We start from the raw sequence: 17,462 nt of genomic DNA, 5'->3' as shown, positions 1-17,462 counted from the left end.
AGCTCACCCAGCCGTCACCCTCCCAAGCACCCAGCCCGGTCCCACTGCACCAGGCAGGGTACAGAGGCTGCCACAACACCTAACGGCTAAGAAAGGGTTTCCTTCTGAGATTAGCTCCAAATTCAGTTATACTAATATCTTAATTTATCTTAGTTAATTATATTAATTCATAATCAGCAGCATGACAGGAAAAAACAGACAAACAGATCCTATTCTACGGCACCTCAGGACTGCTGCACCAACGTGTGCACGTGCTGGCACCAGGAGCACGGTTACACCAGGTCACCCTGGGCCAGCCAGGGCCTTCCTCCCTCTTTAATTGGAATATAGAGTGGGAAATACATTAAATGAAGTATCTCCTTATGTAGCTACACTACACTCATTTTGGCAAACACAAATTGTGACTTATGGAGCCCTAACAGAAAGGGACATAGTCTGAAACAACGCAGATGCGAGGGGGGTGTTTGCTATGCTGCTTTCTTCACAGGAAGAAGAAACAACTCCTTAAAAACGATGGGATTTCAGTCTCTGTCCTACCTGCAGGCAGCAGACGCGGGATCAAGCGCGCTCTTCGTGGAGCACAAGGCACCAAGCGGACGTTACACAAAACTCTGCATTGCGCAATGTTCTCTGTTGTATTTTCAACCTGACGCAAGCGCCAAAGAATCATTTTCATCTCTCTCATCTCCTCACGCACCGGGAACGACTGTTCCCTTTCCCAACTAATCCCCCGCCTGCTTCTACCACACACACAGTCAGAGGCACGTGCACAGGGGGGTCACGGTACCTTCAGATTAGAAGCGAGTGCTCCAGAAGGGCGAGACGGATGGCTCATTCCGTGAGTTACAATTAAAACCCACCCTGTCAACCCCATCAGACCCCTGCTCACAGCACCCACGGTCTCCCCAGTCTCCCCTGCCCCGAAAGCACCAGCCTGGTGTGGTGACATGACCCAGTGAGGCAGGAACCACTCATGGATCCATCACAAGCTTCCCACTCCACATGGTCCTTGTTCATTATTCAGCGTAGCCAAACCAGCGCTGGAAAGCTTCAAATCTTCAGAGAGGCTTTTTTTTTGCTAAATCACAGAATCACTGAGGTTGGAAGAGCCCTCTGGGATCATCGAGTCCAACCATTGCCCTGACACCACTAGACCAGGGCACTAAGTGCCATGTCCAGGCTTTTCTCAAACCCCTCCAGAGATGGTGACTCCACCACCGCCCTGGGCAGCCCCTTCCAACGTCTAATGACCCTTGCTGAGAAGAAAAACAATAAATGTAACTGAACAACTTACCTTCTGCAAACACCGCTCAAAGCTTGTGCTCCAGAGCCAGGCGTGCCACAGAGAGCCTCGGGAGGGACCGGCTAAGGGCACGGGTCCCAGCAGTGGGTGCAGAGTGGGGAGAGAGAAGAGCGATGGGCCATACCCTGCTCCGCGTTCCCCGTGCCCTGTCTGGGAAAGCCCCTGGCTGAGGGCACGTCAGGCAGGCGTGAGGAAAACCACCGAGTTCCCAAGAAAAATCAATTCACCTCAAATTTCTGCCTCAGTTCCTCGTTTCCTTCTTCTCCCTCAGGAGGCACCGGGACGTTGAAGTACTCCCCCTCCTCCTGGCTCAGCAGCTTAAACCTGGGGGGACACAGCGAGAACATTGGGTCAGGACGGGACCGCACCTCCTGCTGCGGGCACAGCTCGGCCCCGCTGTGCCTGTCTCCAGGGGGCCCTTCCCCACGGCCAGAAGACCCCCCAAACTGTCCCGCTCCCAGACACGTGCCCGAGTGGAGGGTTGTTTCTGGGTCCCTCGCTGCACTGGGGCCCCCACCAAGCACGTCCACCGCCCGCTGCGGCAGACACCACAAAGCACTGACGCCTCTTCCCAAACACCATCCTGACCCCAAAACCCACCAGAAAAGCACATTTTCCTTGTGACGGCCATGGGCACAAGCCCCTTCCCCATCAGCTGCGAAGGCAGGCCGGGCTCCGTGGGGAGAGCACGCAGAGCCTGGCAGCGCCGGGCTGGCACCGACAGCCCCGAGCACAAAGCCAAGATGCTCGCCAAAAAAGGGAAAAAAAGTTTAAGCGGCAATTATCAGAAATCATGGAAATGTCACTCAGATCCGAGGCGTTTCACACAGCCCCGGCTCCCCCGGGAGCCCTCCCGCAGCGGGGACGGTTCTCGGCTGGGTGTCATCTGCAGGGGCTGCACGGAGGAACAAAGCCCTGTGTGCACCATCTGTGGACAGCCTCTTCCTCTGAGCCTGTCGTCTCCATTAACTGCGCTTGTTTAGATGCGAAACGCACATCAGAGCTCCTTCTAGAGCTTATTCCAGCCAAGCGATGCGACAAGGAAAACTACTTAGATCTCCCCTTACAGGGTCTTTAAGAGGCTGGGAAAACGATCAGGCTGTGGGCTGCATCAGAAGCCAGCAGCACCAACCCCAGTGGCACACGCAGCCTTACAGGTGACTGGAAATTGGGGGGGAAGCGACAGTTCTCTTCCCTTTTCCAGCAGAGAAGCCGTATCTCCATCAGGGCCCGTCTGCTAACGCCTCCTCCCCTCCCTTCTCTGCTGTGAGCCACGTACAGCTCCCATGGTGGGGAAGAGAGTCCAGGGTGTTTGCCCGACTCGTGGCATGCAAATTAATAGCATGCAGGTTTTGGTTTCCAAAAGACATATAATATCTATTTTCAGTTATTACACTTGACATGGAAAGGTAACACAGCGCTTCGGCATCAGTGGCTGGAGGAAAAAAAAAGGAAATAAGGCGGCATGTGTCCTGCTGGGGGAGATAAAATGGAAATGAAGAGACCCGCTCAGCGCGGGCGTGACGGACCCACCGTGCTCAGCTTTCCTATGGTAACGAGCGACGGCGATTACACACTTCGGTAGCATCCCTCCGTTTGTCGGCCAGTGCCCCTCAGCACCGGCTCTGCTACTCCGCGTGCTACAAAACAGCTGTCCCTGCCACAAAGTACAATGTCCCCCCAGCCCTTCACCCGCTCACAGCCCTGCTCTCCTGACCAAGCCACGTTGCCTCCCCAGAACAGAAACTAAGGGAATCCAACCAGAAAACGCTGGGAAATCCTTGCTTGGCAGGCGATGCCATCTCCTCCTGTCCCCAGTGCAGTGAGAGCCCAGGGGAGCGCCAGCCCCCAGCTGAGAACGCCAGGCAGAGCCAGCCCGTGTGTGCCCGTGCCAGGGAAAAGCCCCCCGAGCCCCCCTGCACGGGGCAGGAGGACACAGAGGAGGCGCCGCAAAGCCAGCCCCCACAGGGCACTCGGTGTCCCAGCACCCCTGGCCGTTCCGTGGGACACCCCACAGCCCACCACAGCACCAGTGACCCTCACCAGTCGGAGAGGTGCAACAGCACCTTACATGGGGGCCAAAACGACCCGTGGTCCCTGAACAGAGGGATGCTGGTAAGGCACGACGGGCTGCCGCATCTTCCGTCGTGTAGAAAGAGATCAGGACTGCTTTTTCCCCCCACAGCGTTTTTAAAACAATCGCAACTCTCACCATCCATCGACTCCCATCTTCTGCAGCTCAGAAATCCCGAAGGACAAGGAGCCCATGAAATCATTCCTGCTGGTCAGGTCCCAGTCCCAGATCTCCACAGACAACCGCCTGTCTTTGTCCGCCTCTTTCAGTTGGCTGGAAGAGAGGAAAGGACAAGGGATGGTTTTACTCTGGAAGCCATTGCTACACCACCGTGTCCCTCCATGCTCCATAAGAACACGGATGCAGAATGAAGGGATGGTCTTTGATGACCGTTCAGCTCTAGTATTTAATTGCCCAACCACATCCCTTTCAAACAGAGAACACAGGGCTCCTGCCCTGAAACGCTCGGCTTTGCCCAGGGGCCAGGGCAGAGGTCTGAGCGTTTCTGAGTCACGCTTACAGGACTGAAAAGAATTATTTCTCAGTTGAATCAGCTTAATGGCTCTGAATAATTAAATCAGAGCACACACAATCACATTAATTCTTAGGGGTGAGAAAAATTAGTTTACAAGTTTAAACATTTCTCTTGTACTTACAATTTAAATGTCTCGTTCCACTCAGGATTCAGGGAGCACTTGATAGTTTTGGTCTTCTGTTTGCTTTCGTTTTTGGGGTCAGGGATTAGTTTAAGCTTCACGTAGGGATCTGACAAGCCATTAGGATCCATAGGAACTAGGTTTTTAGCATCTCTTACTGGGGGAGAGAAAATGGATTAGATTCAGCATTCAAACTATAGAAACACCCAACAATTAACAACTTTGCTGTGTGCCAGGAGTAAGCGTGAAAGTAGTGATTAAAATAGCGATTAAAAACAGAATTAAAATTGAATACATGCAGACATGGAGATTACATGAGAAACGACACACAGTTGCCTATGCAAAGCAAATACAGCTCTAACGGTCAGGGGAGGCTAAAGGATCAACTCGGGAGATTATTTTCACTTTCTGGTAGGATGATTTGTTGTTTGCCCTCAGCTTTAAACAGTTTAAAGCTGCTTTGTTTCCTCTTGCACCTTGGCCAGCAGAATTGCACTGATTTGCACTTTTCTTTTGGGAGAGGCAGGAGCACGGGGACGGCGCTTCCCACGGACAGTGGAAGTAGCAACGAAACAGCTGTGGATGGGGAGAGTGGGTGCCAGAGAGTCAGCAAGAGTAAAAACAATTGCTCGGTTCCCAAATCACCAGTAAGACATTTCTGATGTGAAGTTGGGAGCCGGGTAGTTTTGAAAAGCAAATTAACACTCCAAAATCTGCCATCTACTGCTGTCCTGAAGCAGTGCCCAATTTCCAGCTCCACGGAATAAAACCTGTAGCCAAAATTCAAATCTGCATTTATAAACGAGCTCATTTATCAAACGTGACACCCTTGACAGCAACTCAGAGCGAGGCGAGCCCGCCGGGAACTGCCTGCTGCCCAGGTACGGGTGTCTGGGGTCGATTTAAAAGCGCTGGGTATTCCTCAGAGCCCTGGGACGAGGCAGCCGCGGGAGCCAGAGCTGCCCCTGCCCCTCTGGCAGAAGGAGAAGGAATGGCTTCACCCTGCCCACCCAGCAGCACCGATGCACCGTGGCCTTGCCATGGGTTCTGCCGTGCCAGGACAGAGGGATCTCTCTGCCGGGGAGCTCCGGGGTGCAGATGCAGCCTCTGCTCAGCACTGGCATTTATAAGAAGCAGCTTTGTTGTCTGGCAGAGGGGGAGGACACGCGGCGAGGCTCCGGTCCCTGGGCAGCCCCCTCCCGCAGGCAGCAGGGATGAACGTCCTGCCGGGAGCCGGGGACCCTGCGTACGGCTCCGACATCTGCCATCGTCCCCAGGAGGGTGCTGAGGCGGGTGGGGACACCGCAGCATCCTAAAAGCACTCATGAGAAGATGCCCAAGGAGGAGGATTCACCCTCCTGTACCTGAGAGGACCGAGGCTCACGATTTCTTTATACAGACAACAGGTATCTCCAGAGGAGAGTAAAACATCAGACCCGAGCAGCTTTCAAGCTCCTCTGGTTATTGTGGATTCCTTACGCATTGCACAGGCTGTTCCCCGAGTCAGGGCAGCTTTGCACTGAGCAAAGGTCCCTCCACGGACCGAAACCCGCAGCAGTGTCTGGTGTGTCACCTGCTCTGCACAGCCCCATCGGCACCACAGAATCACAGAATCACTGAGGTTGGAAGAGCCCTCTGGGATCATCGAGTCCAACCATTGCCCTGACACCACCATGGCAACTAGACCAGGGCACTAAGTGCCATGTCCAGGCTTTTCTTAAACCCCTCCAGAGATGGTGACTCCACCACCTCCCTGGGCAGCCCCTTCCAATGGCTAATGACCCTTAAACCACGAACCCGCATGGCCCCGCGTCTTGAGAGCGGCCCAAGTCACACCTCCTCCTGCCTACAGCTGCCTGCTGCGACACGAGCAGCACGGCTCCATTTCTAGAACGTCCTGACAATTATCTTCATGTGCCATTTAATAAATGAATCATTTTTTTTTTTTTGAAGTTTAGACATAAATACCAGATCTGCACTTCAGAGGATGCACAGTAGTTATTCTGAGGCTTAATTTGGACTCTCAGTCAAAATCTTCCACGGAAAGCTTTGCGCCATCCAAGCAGAAAGGCTTGCAATCTGCTGTGTGAAATCTTTCCGTAATGAGTTTAATTTCCAAGGGCCCTGCCAAGGCGCCGCGCTGATACAGCCGGAATGCCTTCCCCTCCCTCACCCCTTATCGGAGGAGAAGAATACATATTTTCTCATCACTGTTACAAGCTTTTATCTGTGCCCTTTTGATAGGAAAAAAGGCAAATCTTTATAACCACGTTCTTGAATTATAAAACACAAAAGTGTATCAGAGTCCCGCTGTAGGCCCTGACAAGGCCCGACCAGGCCTGTGCTGCGCCCGCGGGGGAAGTGGCGTTTGTGGGGCTGGTGAACAAACAGTGGGAGCTGCTTTTGCTGTTCACAGACGTGGGAAGTGCCTCACGTGGGGACTCAAAGCAGATGATGTCCCCTTACAGATAGGGGATGTGAAATCATGTCACACCGAATCAACGTTCGGACTTTGCTTCATGTTTCACCGTCCGAACAGCCAGCGCCAACGTCCTCTGGAGACAAACGAATAAGCCTTTGTCATTTATCAGGCCATTGTTCACTTCTTTAAGGAACAGGAAAAATAATTCCTGACCCTCATAGTCAATCAGTTTATGCCCTGAAGCATGAGATTTGATTACGTCATGCTATTATCTCAGCATGCAGACCTAAAAATTTCATTAATGGGAATAATCTTATCTATTCATTTAAAAAACCAAAATGCTTCTGCTTGACCTTAAGTAACTTTCTGACTTTTCAAGCAGAAATCAACAATTAAGTGAAAGACAAATAAAAACCTCAGGAAGTGCAGCAGTGATGCCTCGCGTTGGGAGAAATGTGCTCCTCTCCAACTGTTTATGGCATTTCTTTGACAGTTAAGGGGTTCCCTCACGCTGAGGGGACCCATGGGTGCAGGGGTGCTCCCCACTGGGCACCCACAGCACCATGGGTGCGGGGAGCAGTCGTGCTGGCCTGGGGACACCGCTCCACTGCCACGGGAACGAGATGTTACCCGCTCTGCCTTGTAGGGCCAAGGGCAGGTAGAGCTGGTTGAATGATATTTGAATAATTTATTCTGCAAAATTTGCAATAGTTTCCAAATAAATTATTCAGACAACATCTTTTAATTACTCAGCCAGCCGTAACTGCAGGAACAGGCTTGGGAAGTGACACTTGTTTCAGACACCCACATCTCCAATGGAAAACACAGGGAGAAATCTCGCTGTAATGACTGCCCGGAGCAGGAGGGCAAACGGCCTTTCCAGGCAGCTCGTTCTGGCCACAGAGGTCACGGCGGGGAGCTCATAGCGGCTGCAAGAGCAGGGCAAGCCCGTTCCTCCGGCTCCAGCAAGAGCTGTACCCGGGAGAAGGGGGCCAGGCAGCTCCGGAGCGGCCAAATGCCCCAGGATCAGGGAGGGATGCAGGGATCGGGGGTGCACAGCATCCCCCTCCCTGCCTGACCCAGCGGCGGGCAGGACTCCTGCCCAGCTCCCCCAGGGAAGCCCCCCCAGGTGCCACAGTCCCACCACCGCGTGGCACAGCCCTGCCGAGCTCCGCTGCCGGCCAAGGATGGGGGCAGGCACCAGAGGATGGTTTCAGACCCTCTGCTCCCAGGACCGTGTTTCACCTGGGGTAAAATCCACCCCACATCAAGGGGGCTGGTGCTCCACCGACAGCCCCTGGGGAGGGCAGACCACAGCCCAGCCCCCGGAGGGCTGCCCTGCACCCCAGCCCACCCTGCCCTACACGGAGGGGCTGCGGCTGGGGGTCTGCTCGCGGCTGGTACTCAGCTTTCCACGGGAAGGCAAGATTAATGTGCTGGATAAATAAAGACCAGAAAGTTCTTTGCTAAATATGCAGTGCCATATGGGTGTTCACTTTTATGTTTAAAAAAAAAAAAAGCCTACAACAAAACCCACTCCAACCCCGCTCCTACAGACAGCTTACAGCAGCTGCCAAATCCCGCACCTTCATCTCCCAGCAAACAGGCCGTGCTCAGCGCAGACAATTCTGCCTCCCATTGCCCACCGCAGGGAAAAACCCTTCGCAGAGCCCTGCTCACTGCAAGGACAGCTCAGGGCTCAACCACCCCATCACAGCCTTGGCCAGCGAAGCGCCGTGCCACACCTGTGCCACCGCTTGGACAGGGCTTTGGAGAGGGGAAGGCTCCCGGGCTGACCTGCAGCACTCACCTTCCTCCCTCCAGCAGCACGTACCATCCCCAGCCCGGAGCAGCCGCATTCCAGCGAGCACCCGGCGCTTGGATTAACACCCTCGTGCATTAAAACACTTAATTAATGCTCTGCAGAAGAATATATTTGCACATGCTTATACAATAGGAAAGGCACGGGACTCATTACGGCTGCATCTTCCTGGGCCGGTGATTATTAATTAACGCACTTCCAGCTCGTTTATCTAATCACAGCATAATTGGTTTCAGTTTTGGTCAATGTTTTACTTCATCAGCTCGGTAAATAGCACAGCTCCGGTGCCAGCAGGCTCTGCCAGCGCTGCAGGTGCGAGAGGGGTACGGGCTGTAACGCCGAGCTGGTGCCGCGTTCCCACGGGTCCTACCGGGGCCTCGGCTCTGCAGGAGCCACCGGGGATGTGAGCAGGCTGCCGAGGCTCCCGGGAGGGACCAGGGAACCCGACATCGTCCCCACGCTCCGGCAGCCCTCCCACGAGGACAGGGCACACCCCGCTGTCCCCCACACAGGTCACCTAAACACACTGAACATCCTCCATCTCCTGGAACCTGCAGCGTAACCCCATCATGTTTTTGCTGCATTTTAGTCCCTGTAGATGCTCACTTCCCTGAGACAAGGGACGAACTGCCTGACCCCCTGCTTGGCACAGGGAGCTCCCCACCAGTATGCACCGACACACCGGACTGCAATCCCTGCCTGAACAGAGCGGCAGGAACAGCCAGCTCTCAGCCACTGGAGAGAAGCAATGACCAAGCAGAGTCCTCCAGGCAACTCACCACCTCGGAGAAGCAGTACATTGAACGGACTCGAAGCCCAGCCTTCATATTCTCTCGCTCCTCCGTTTCCCAAACTCAAACATTCACATCTCTCAACACGACAGGCTCAGAATAATCTGCATCGGGAAGCTTTTCTATTAGGAAAGCAAAAACGTGCAACGCCTTGATGACATTTTAATTTGCTACAATTTCCCACTTTATTCAGCAGCCTTTTCCCGCTAATAAGATACTTGATCAAAGCCCAGAGCAGAGCACAGGCTGCGAACACACACTTGCTCTCGCCCAGCCTCAGTCAAACGACGCCCTGCCCTGCTTCATAACGTCTGCGGGGCACGTCGGAGCCGCACACCCCACGTCGGTCCCACTCGTGTGCCCTCCCCTGTGCTGGGGTTGCTGTTACGTTCACAAGTCTCTTTTTTCTTGTTTCCTTCAGAAGAAACCCTGCGTGACTCCTGACTGCAGGGGAAGCGGCACCATCCAGAACACTCCCTCCCTCCCCGCACCGCGGCATGGGTTGGGGGTTTGGGGTCAAACCGGCACCTCGCAGCACTGAGGTTCGCCGTGCGAGTTCGTGTTGCGTTCAAACACGTCTCCTTCTTGACTGATCTTCATTTGGGAGCTGAGGATGGTGGGCACTCGCTGCACGGGAAGCAGCGGCGGCTCCGACCTGCTGTCAGGCAGAGGAGGGCTCAGACAACGGAGTGCGAGGGGCGAGAAGTGCTGCTGGGGCAAGTCACGGTCCTCTTGGAAAAAGGGGATGCAAATAGCTGTGATTTTTCAGGTCGCTAGCTAACCAAACGAGCCATTCTAAGCCAAACAACATGCTTTGCTTAACCAAAAAGCTGCGTTTTCCATTGGAAGGAAAAGGTTCTCTTTATAAAGAAAAAAAACATTTTAAAAAATCAGAGAGAGAGAAAAGAAGAAACCTGCCAAAGAGCATATGGCCGATTCCTGTCAGATTTGTCAAGTCGATGAAGAATAAAAGCATTTGGTTCATCATCTCCATTGGCCGTGCCCGTGCTGCCACCTGCAGGCGCTTCCCCTGCCCAGCCAAACCCTGCCTGCTCCCTGCCCAGCCAAACCCTGCCTGCTCCCTGCCTGCTCTGCCTGCTCCCTGCCCAGCCAAACCCTGCCCGCTCTGCCCACTCACTCCAACAGCCAAGCCCTGAGCGACCTTTCCCACTCCACACTACAGCTGCGATGCTCTTTGCCATGGCAAAGCTCAATAAATTCCTGGGCGAGGGTCTCCACACCCAGTAGGATGGGGAGAGGATCTCGCCCCAACGCCAGAACCTGCGTTTCACCACCCAGCTGGGACCAAAGGCCCCAGAGCTGACCCTGTCCCGCTGAAGTGAACCCCGCGCACGCCGCAGCACCTCCTGCCGTGTGGCAGCGTGGGCAGCCGGTGGCATTTTACACCCCACGGTCTTAATTCATCCTGTGAATGCCCACGAACAGCTTGGCAGCCCCCTGCAGAGACCGTCCCCACCCGGGGCTTCCCGGTTACCCAGCGTGGGCAGGAACCTGCCCCAGCTCAGCGAGACAAGCCCCAGCTCTCCCGCGAGCTGCTGCCTCCCCTGCGGAGAGCTCTGCCTCCTGCCAGTCCCCGCGCCACGGGACACCCACCACCAGCACCCCACAGAGTCACATCTGCGGTCTGATCTCTCCATGCAGGGGACAAGAGGCTCTACAGGAACATGGCTTACGTTTCATGAGATACTTACAGGGCACGGGGGAAGCAATATCTCCCGGGAACTCAAAATCTGGGTGGCTAAAGCCTTTAGAGACGATATAATCCCATTTCCTACCACAAACCGAGAACGGAGGAGTTCCAGGGCATGGGAAACCGGGATGGGGGACAAGGCGTTGCCCCTTGGGTGGCTGTTGGGTCCCTGGGACACCCAGGGCAGGGCAGGAGCTGCTGCTGAGCCCGGCTGCTACGACCCGCAGTGGTCACAGAAGGTGGGGCTGGAGTACGTGTGGATTTTAAAGTTGTGTTTGCTCCGGGGAATCACCTACCTACGACGGTGAGCACGTCCTTCTCGATGTCGGCCCTGATGTATATCCGTCCCCGGCGCTCGGTGTGGTCCGTCCCGCACAGGCTGGGGACGTTCATCACGCAGCGCTTGTGGACGTTCATCATACAGGCTGCGGGCGGAGAGAGGGACACTCAGCACCCCTGTCACCTCTGCCCGAGCTCACGGGGTGCTCAGAGGGGACGGGGGGAAGGACTTGTCCTCCTTTTAAACCGGGATGGTTGTGAGGGATTCCGGGATAAACATGCAGCAAATGGACCATCAAACGCAGTTGGAGACTCCAGCAGAGCCCTGCCTGGACACGGGGACCCACCACCAGCACTGCTGGGACAGAGACCACAGGGCTTTTAGCCCTTACTCTAATTACTCAAGTTTTGCTGATTTATCAAACTTCTCTTCCATCACACACATGGTGCAACACTGGGTATGCAGCCAGACTCACCAGGAGCTGATGAGGGGCATTAAAAATTACCTGCATATGTGTATTCATATGTACATTGATAAAAATGTTTATATATAAAATATATAAATACAAAAATTTATATTTGAGAGAAATTCATTTCCATTTGGTAACACGTTAAGGGTGATAATGAATACACTGTTCCCACAGCAGCCAGCAAGCTCCTCTATTTCTGAGAAAGCCAGCGCCGGCGAGCAGCAGAGCCCGCTGTCCCCGCAGCCGGAGGCGTGCCAGCACGCGTGACCAGGGCTGTACACCACCAACCTGGCACATCCTCTCCCTCCTCCTTCGCCCCCTGCTCTCCCCCCTGTACAATAACCCCCCAGGTACCCCTGTGCCCGAGGTCTGTGCAGACCCAAGCGCTCCGAAGCGGCCGTGTCACTGTGTCACCACAGCTGGCACTGACTGTCGCGGCCACGGGGTGTCACTCGGGGTCTGCGCAGAGCCCGGGCCTGGGGGGATGCTGCGGGGTGTGGGGGATGCTGTAGGGTGATGCCATGGGGTGATGCTGTGGGGTGTGGGGGATGTTGCAGGGGATGGTGTGTGGATGATGCTGTGGGGTTGTGGGGTGATGCTGTGGGGGATGCTGCGGGGTGTGGGGGATGCTGTGGGGGCGTGGGGGATTCTGCAGGGGCATGGGGGGATGGTGTGGGGTGTGGGGGATGTTGCAGGGTGTGGTGTGTGGGTGATGCTGCAGGAGGGATGGATGCAGGCAGGGTCGTCCCCCCCAGATGCCTTTCCCTCCCCTCTCCCTGCAGAACTCACAGGGGCTCCCCACGAGAGGCGAGAAGTTGCCACTCATGCCCAGCCCCCAGGTGCCAGCAGCACGCTCTGTACCGGTGGCAGAGGGGACAGGCTCTTGGCCACAGCTGGGAGCCCCTGCCCGGGACCGCGGGGTGCCAGAGCCCCGGCTGCTGCAGCCACCGTTGATGTCACTTACTGTCACATTTCATCCCCTGGTGAATGAGCCCGTAGAGCAACGACCCGCAGTGGTCACAGAAGGTGGGGCTGGAGTACGTGTGGATTTTAAATTTGTGTTTGCTCCGGGGATCCTAGGAGGAAAAATAACAGATAAAGATTATAAACTTGCATCAAATATTGGCAAGGCACCGCCGCTCTCCGGGCTCCCCGTGCCAGCTGGCTCCGAAGGCACCGTTAATGGACTTCAGTCAACTGCCACCGACCGACGGGGACCTTTTCCAACAGTCACCAAGATCCAGCTTTATTCCTCTTTGTATGTGTTGCCATAACAATGAAAAAGAAATGCATTGGCTTGCCTGGGGATTCAGTGTTTTTAAATAACTCGGTCTTAGCACAGAAAACACCAGGTGAAAACGGTACATAAGAGCCAACGTAAGGGCTGGACGCTGCTCAACCTCCACGTGAACCCAGTGGGGTAGAGCAGAAAAAAACCCCCCATGATTTCCATCTATATTAAGACTACGCAGTCAACACCTCTGTGCTCTGGTGCCCACCCCTCCCCAGCACGCTCCTGGGGAATCAAGCTGCTGCGGGTATGCTTTAATATCTGGAGCTTTCACCAAACCAACAGCAGAACCCACAAACCCAGGAGAGCCCAGTTTATCCCAACACTGTTTGCAGTCTTGCCCAGGCACCTTGCAAATGGGGCTCCTGGGCTCCCACAAGGGTCTGCAGAAGCTAAAGCCAAACCAACTCAAACGAGAATCAACTTCTCAACAGGGAGATAGGATCAGCCACTGGAACGAAAAGACCGAGGCAGACCAAGGATTGGGTATTTCTTGGTGAAGGGTCTGGAGGGTCTGACCTACGAGGAATGGCTGAGGGAGCTGGGGGTGTTTAGCCTGGAGAAGAGGAGGCTCAGAGGTGACCTTAGTGCAGTCTACAACTACCTGAAGGGAGGCTGTAGCGCAGTGGGAGTCGGCCTCTTCTCCCAGGCAACCAGCACTAGGACAAGAGGACACAGCCTCAAGCTTGGCCAGGGGAGGGTCAGGTTGGACATTAGGAAGCATTTCTTCTCAGCAAGGGTCATTAGCCATTGGAAGGGGCTGCCCAGGGAGGTGGTGGAGTCACCATCTCTGGAGGGGTTTAAGAAAAGACTGGACATGGCACTTAGTGCCCTGGTCTAGTTGCCATGGTGGTGTCAGGGCAACGGTTGGACTCGATGATCCCAGAGGGCTCTTCCAACCTCATTGATTCTGTGTGTATCTTCCACGCAAGGCAAGACGATTCTGGAAGCCCTGATCAAACCTCAGTTATTCAGCCCGACACAGAGCAGCTTTAAGCCAACACGGAGCGATGCACGAGGAGGGGTGGGCAGCGCTGGTCCCCCACGGACAGCCCAGGGCAGCCCGGCTCTGCGGAGGAGCTCAGCACGCTCGGTAGCAGCACACACACAGGCAAGGAGGAAGACTACGGCAAGTAGCAGCTGGCTTAATTTCATCTCGGGTTAATTGTTTAAGGGTTAGGGATGAGGCATAGCTCCTGGCTCGGTCATTCGAGCTGACTGGCTTCTTAATGGCCTGGAAGGGTGCCCGGGCGTTAGCAAAGACACCTTTCCGGGGCACTGTGAGCTCAGTAAATAACGAGTGGAGTCAGAACCGAGCTGTAACACAGCTGCCAATACACCACCTTCACCTGAGATTAATTTCCCTGCTGCTATTGCACTGCAGCTTTCAGTGCATTAAGCACTAACACTGCGCGTTCCTTCCCAGCATCACCAGTAACCTGAGTGGTACCAGAAAGGTGGGCAAGTAACAGAGCTTCATGTCATTCAGTCTGTCAGCACAAGGGATTAGGTACATGCTTCAGCTAATTCAACGTACTCATTACAGGGTTGTCAGACCCTTCCAGTGGACACGTCGTAAGCCCTTAAAAACTCACCCTGCTTGATTTTACAGCCTGAGCTCTGTTTGTGCAGCAGCCCAGGATCGTCTCGGTAGGCAGCTTTACCTGGATGACAAGGAGCTCTTTAATTGGGGGGGAACCAGCTCCCTGCACCTCCCAAGGACCAGCCCCGGCAGCACACGTGCAGGAACAGCTCAGGATGCCTCCCTGGAGATGGGGCACTCCAGAAAATAAAAAGCTTTGTCACCATCCCAGGAGAAAGGAGGTCTCTGGCCGGCCGGTCAGACACTGAACCGTGGGTCCCGCGGAGCCCCTGGGCACAGCACCCGTACCCCCCGCGGCAGGAGAGGACAACCCCAGGGATGCTCGGGCACCAACCCTCTGTCAGCAGTGGGATGAGGGGCACGGGGGCAGCTCTAGCAGGAGCCACGTGCCAGCCAAACCCCACCGTGGGACATGGGGAGGAATAGCCCCCGAGCGCTCCAGTTTCTGTGCTCCCTTCTAGAAACAGATATTCCTGTTCAGGCAAACGCAGGCTTTAGTCATTCACAAAAGACACAAGCTTAATGCAAAATGAGACAACTTCCACTTTGTGCGAAGGATTTCAAATTCCCCCTGGAGCTGGGAGTTAAAAAAGCCAAGGACAGAAAGCACAGCAGGCACCAAGCGGTGCTGGCACAGAGCGGCCGCAGGTCCCCAAACTGCCCCCTTAGGCCCCAGCCCCACGAGCAGGGACCCTCTGCCCCGGGGGGCCGGATCCCTCACGGGGGCATTTCAGGCTTCACCCCCTGCGCCCACCCCCGAGGGGCTCTTCTGGAGAGACCCGAGCCCGAAGGCGTGCGGGTGACGGAGCAGCCGGGCGCGGGGACGGCAGAGCCGCTGCTCCGGTCGCCCGTTTCACCTTGGCTGGTGCTTCAGAAGGTGCCAGAAACTGGAAATTCTGGGTATCATTTTCGAACAAGGCTGAAGTTGTTTTACAAAGAGACTATTTCTGTACCGCAGAGACAGGGATGACGAGATCGTTGCGTACGCAGATGCCGAGAGACTTAAAACGAGAATGGTTAAAGAGAAGTTTGCCAAGAAAAGAAAAGGCGCTGCTCCTCCTCCTGCCAGCGCAGAGCAGCCCTGGGAAACGGCTTTCTTGGGAGCAGAATGAAAATTGCTCTTAGGAGTGTTTTACTGTGCTGAGAGGGTCCGACCTTTCCAACCAGCGCTGCCGCAGACCCATCAGCCTCCGAGAGCAGGGACGCGAGCGTGTTCGGAGGACGTGAGCCCCAGGAGGGAGGCAAAGCGGGAGCCAGGGAAGGAGAGGAGCAGCTCTTGGCTTTGACCCTGCAGGCACCGACCCGTCAGAGGTGGCTGGCTTCTGCTGCTCAGCTTGACAGCAGGTTTCTGGTCTGAAACGAGCCCGTGCAATAGTGCATCCCTGATGTATTGCATCCCTGATGTACCACACCCCTGACTTACTGCACCCTGACCTGCAGAGCAAACCCCACAGCCCCTGGCTTCCCCCAGAACCACACACACCTCTGGTTGCCCCTGCCCAAGCCGGCCCCAGCCGTCCCACCCCAGGTGGCTGTGCCTGCACCCTGCGGCTCTGCGGGCCGGGCTGATCCTGCTCTCCCAGGAACACGACATTTGATTCATGAGCAATGAACTCGTTGCACTCTGAGTTCTTCAGGTCCCCCGCTCCCCCTGGGGAAGGGGCAGCCCAGACCTACACCAACACCTGATGCTATTTTAATCCTTCGCGCTGTCAAAATTTCCTGGGCTCTACAGGACAGCCACAAAGGCTTGATTCAAGATTGTGCACCCCTGCTTTCCCCACCTCATTGCAGAGAAAGCTGGAAATTATCTCTTCCGAAGAAGAATTAACAGAGTTTATGTGAGGAGACTATTTTAAAGTGAATTTCAGAGCAATTTAAGCAGCGTATAGCAGAGCAAATACACCACGGCGACAGCTCTGGGGATGCCCCCCCTGCACCTCCAAGCCCCAGCAACAACCAAGCAAGGAGGTTAAGGAACAAGTGAACAAGAGTGATGGGTCTTTGTTTCAAAGGGAAGAACAATGATAAACCACAGAGGCTGCCCTGAAGGAAGGTCCCACACGAGAGGAAAGTACAGGTCCTGTTCAAGGCAAGACGGCAAAGGCTGGAGCATCTTTCCTATCCACACTGGAACTCCCTGGAAGCCCGCTTCAGCACGCCACATTTTAAAGATGATTTGACACCGCTGCACCAGTGATACCAAAACTATTTTTCTATCATTTACAGTACTACAGCCCCAGAAAACCTCTCGCAGTGCAGGGCCCGAGGCTGGACCTTGGCTGTGGAAGGGCAGCGGTCCCCAAGCACGGCCAGGAACCCCCCAGCAGCCAACACGTCTGGGCTGCTTCCGTGTCGAACACGCGGCCACAGATAACACCTGCCCTTGACAGCTTTCCTTGGCAGCTCCCAGCACGTTAATACATTTCTATTGACAGAAGATCTCATCTGCTAGTCAGCCAACTGCAGAGGGATATGGATGACAGTTATTCTTCTCTTGCTGCTGCCAACACCAAATAAAACACACTTTCTTACCGAGCAAAAAAAAAAGCCAAACTCAGCTGCTTTCCCTAAGCAACGTGAGCATCTCAACATCGTTTAGAAACGTTTGTTACCTTTCACGCGCCTCCAGAGTCATTTTATTACAGCGGAAGCTCTCCGTGAGCACAGGGCTCCCACAGCACCTTCCCTGCACTCTGCACCCTCCGGGTTGCCCATGGAGATCCCCTGAAAGCCCTCTTGCCTGCAACACTAGACACAAACCCCCCCGAGAACACGAGAGAAGAGCTTTTCGGTTGCAGGGCTGCAGCCACGTGCAGGCTGGCAGGAGAAAGAGCTGGGGAAGCACCAGAAGGTGCTGGGAGGGAGCACAGCAGATACATCTTCATCCCGCGGGAGCTGGCGCCGGGAGGAGCAGCAGCGTGTGCCCTGGTGCGAGGGGCAGATGGCACACCCGAGAGCTGGGGAAGTTCATTAGCGAGACAAACGAAAGCAGCAAGCTGCAGCAAGGCTGGGAAGGTCTGCTTGTGCACCTGGGGCA

At 55.0% G+C, this 17,462-nt stretch overlaps 1 protein-coding gene across 2 annotated transcripts in view; it reads right to left on the bottom strand.

Moving 5' to 3' along the window:
• PRKCB (protein kinase C beta) overlaps window positions 1-17,462 on the bottom strand; it is a 100,433-nt gene that overhangs the window by 33,716 nt on the left and 49,255 nt on the right. For both annotated transcript variants that reach the window (XM_068422153.1, XM_068422152.1), the window contains exons 4-8: window positions 12,493-12,604; window positions 11,076-11,204; window positions 4,034-4,190; window positions 3,516-3,650; window positions 1,531-1,627 (exon numbers count right to left, since the gene is read on the bottom strand). In XM_068422153.1, coding sequence (XP_068278254.1) covers window positions 1,531-1,627; window positions 3,516-3,650; window positions 4,034-4,190; window positions 11,076-11,204; window positions 12,493-12,604 — 630 coding nt within the window. The remainder of the gene's footprint in view (window positions 1-1,530; window positions 1,628-3,515; window positions 3,651-4,033; window positions 4,191-11,075; window positions 11,205-12,492; window positions 12,605-17,462) is intronic.

This window comes from Nyctibius grandis, chromosome Z, assembly GCF_013368605.1.
Source record: "Nyctibius grandis isolate bNycGra1 chromosome Z, bNycGra1.pri, whole genome shotgun sequence".
Classification (NCBI taxonomy): Eukaryota; Metazoa; Chordata; class Aves; order Nyctibiiformes; family Nyctibiidae; genus Nyctibius; species Nyctibius grandis.
The sequence above is the reverse complement of the archived record's forward strand: the minus strand, read 5'-3'. Positions and strand labels throughout refer to the sequence as shown.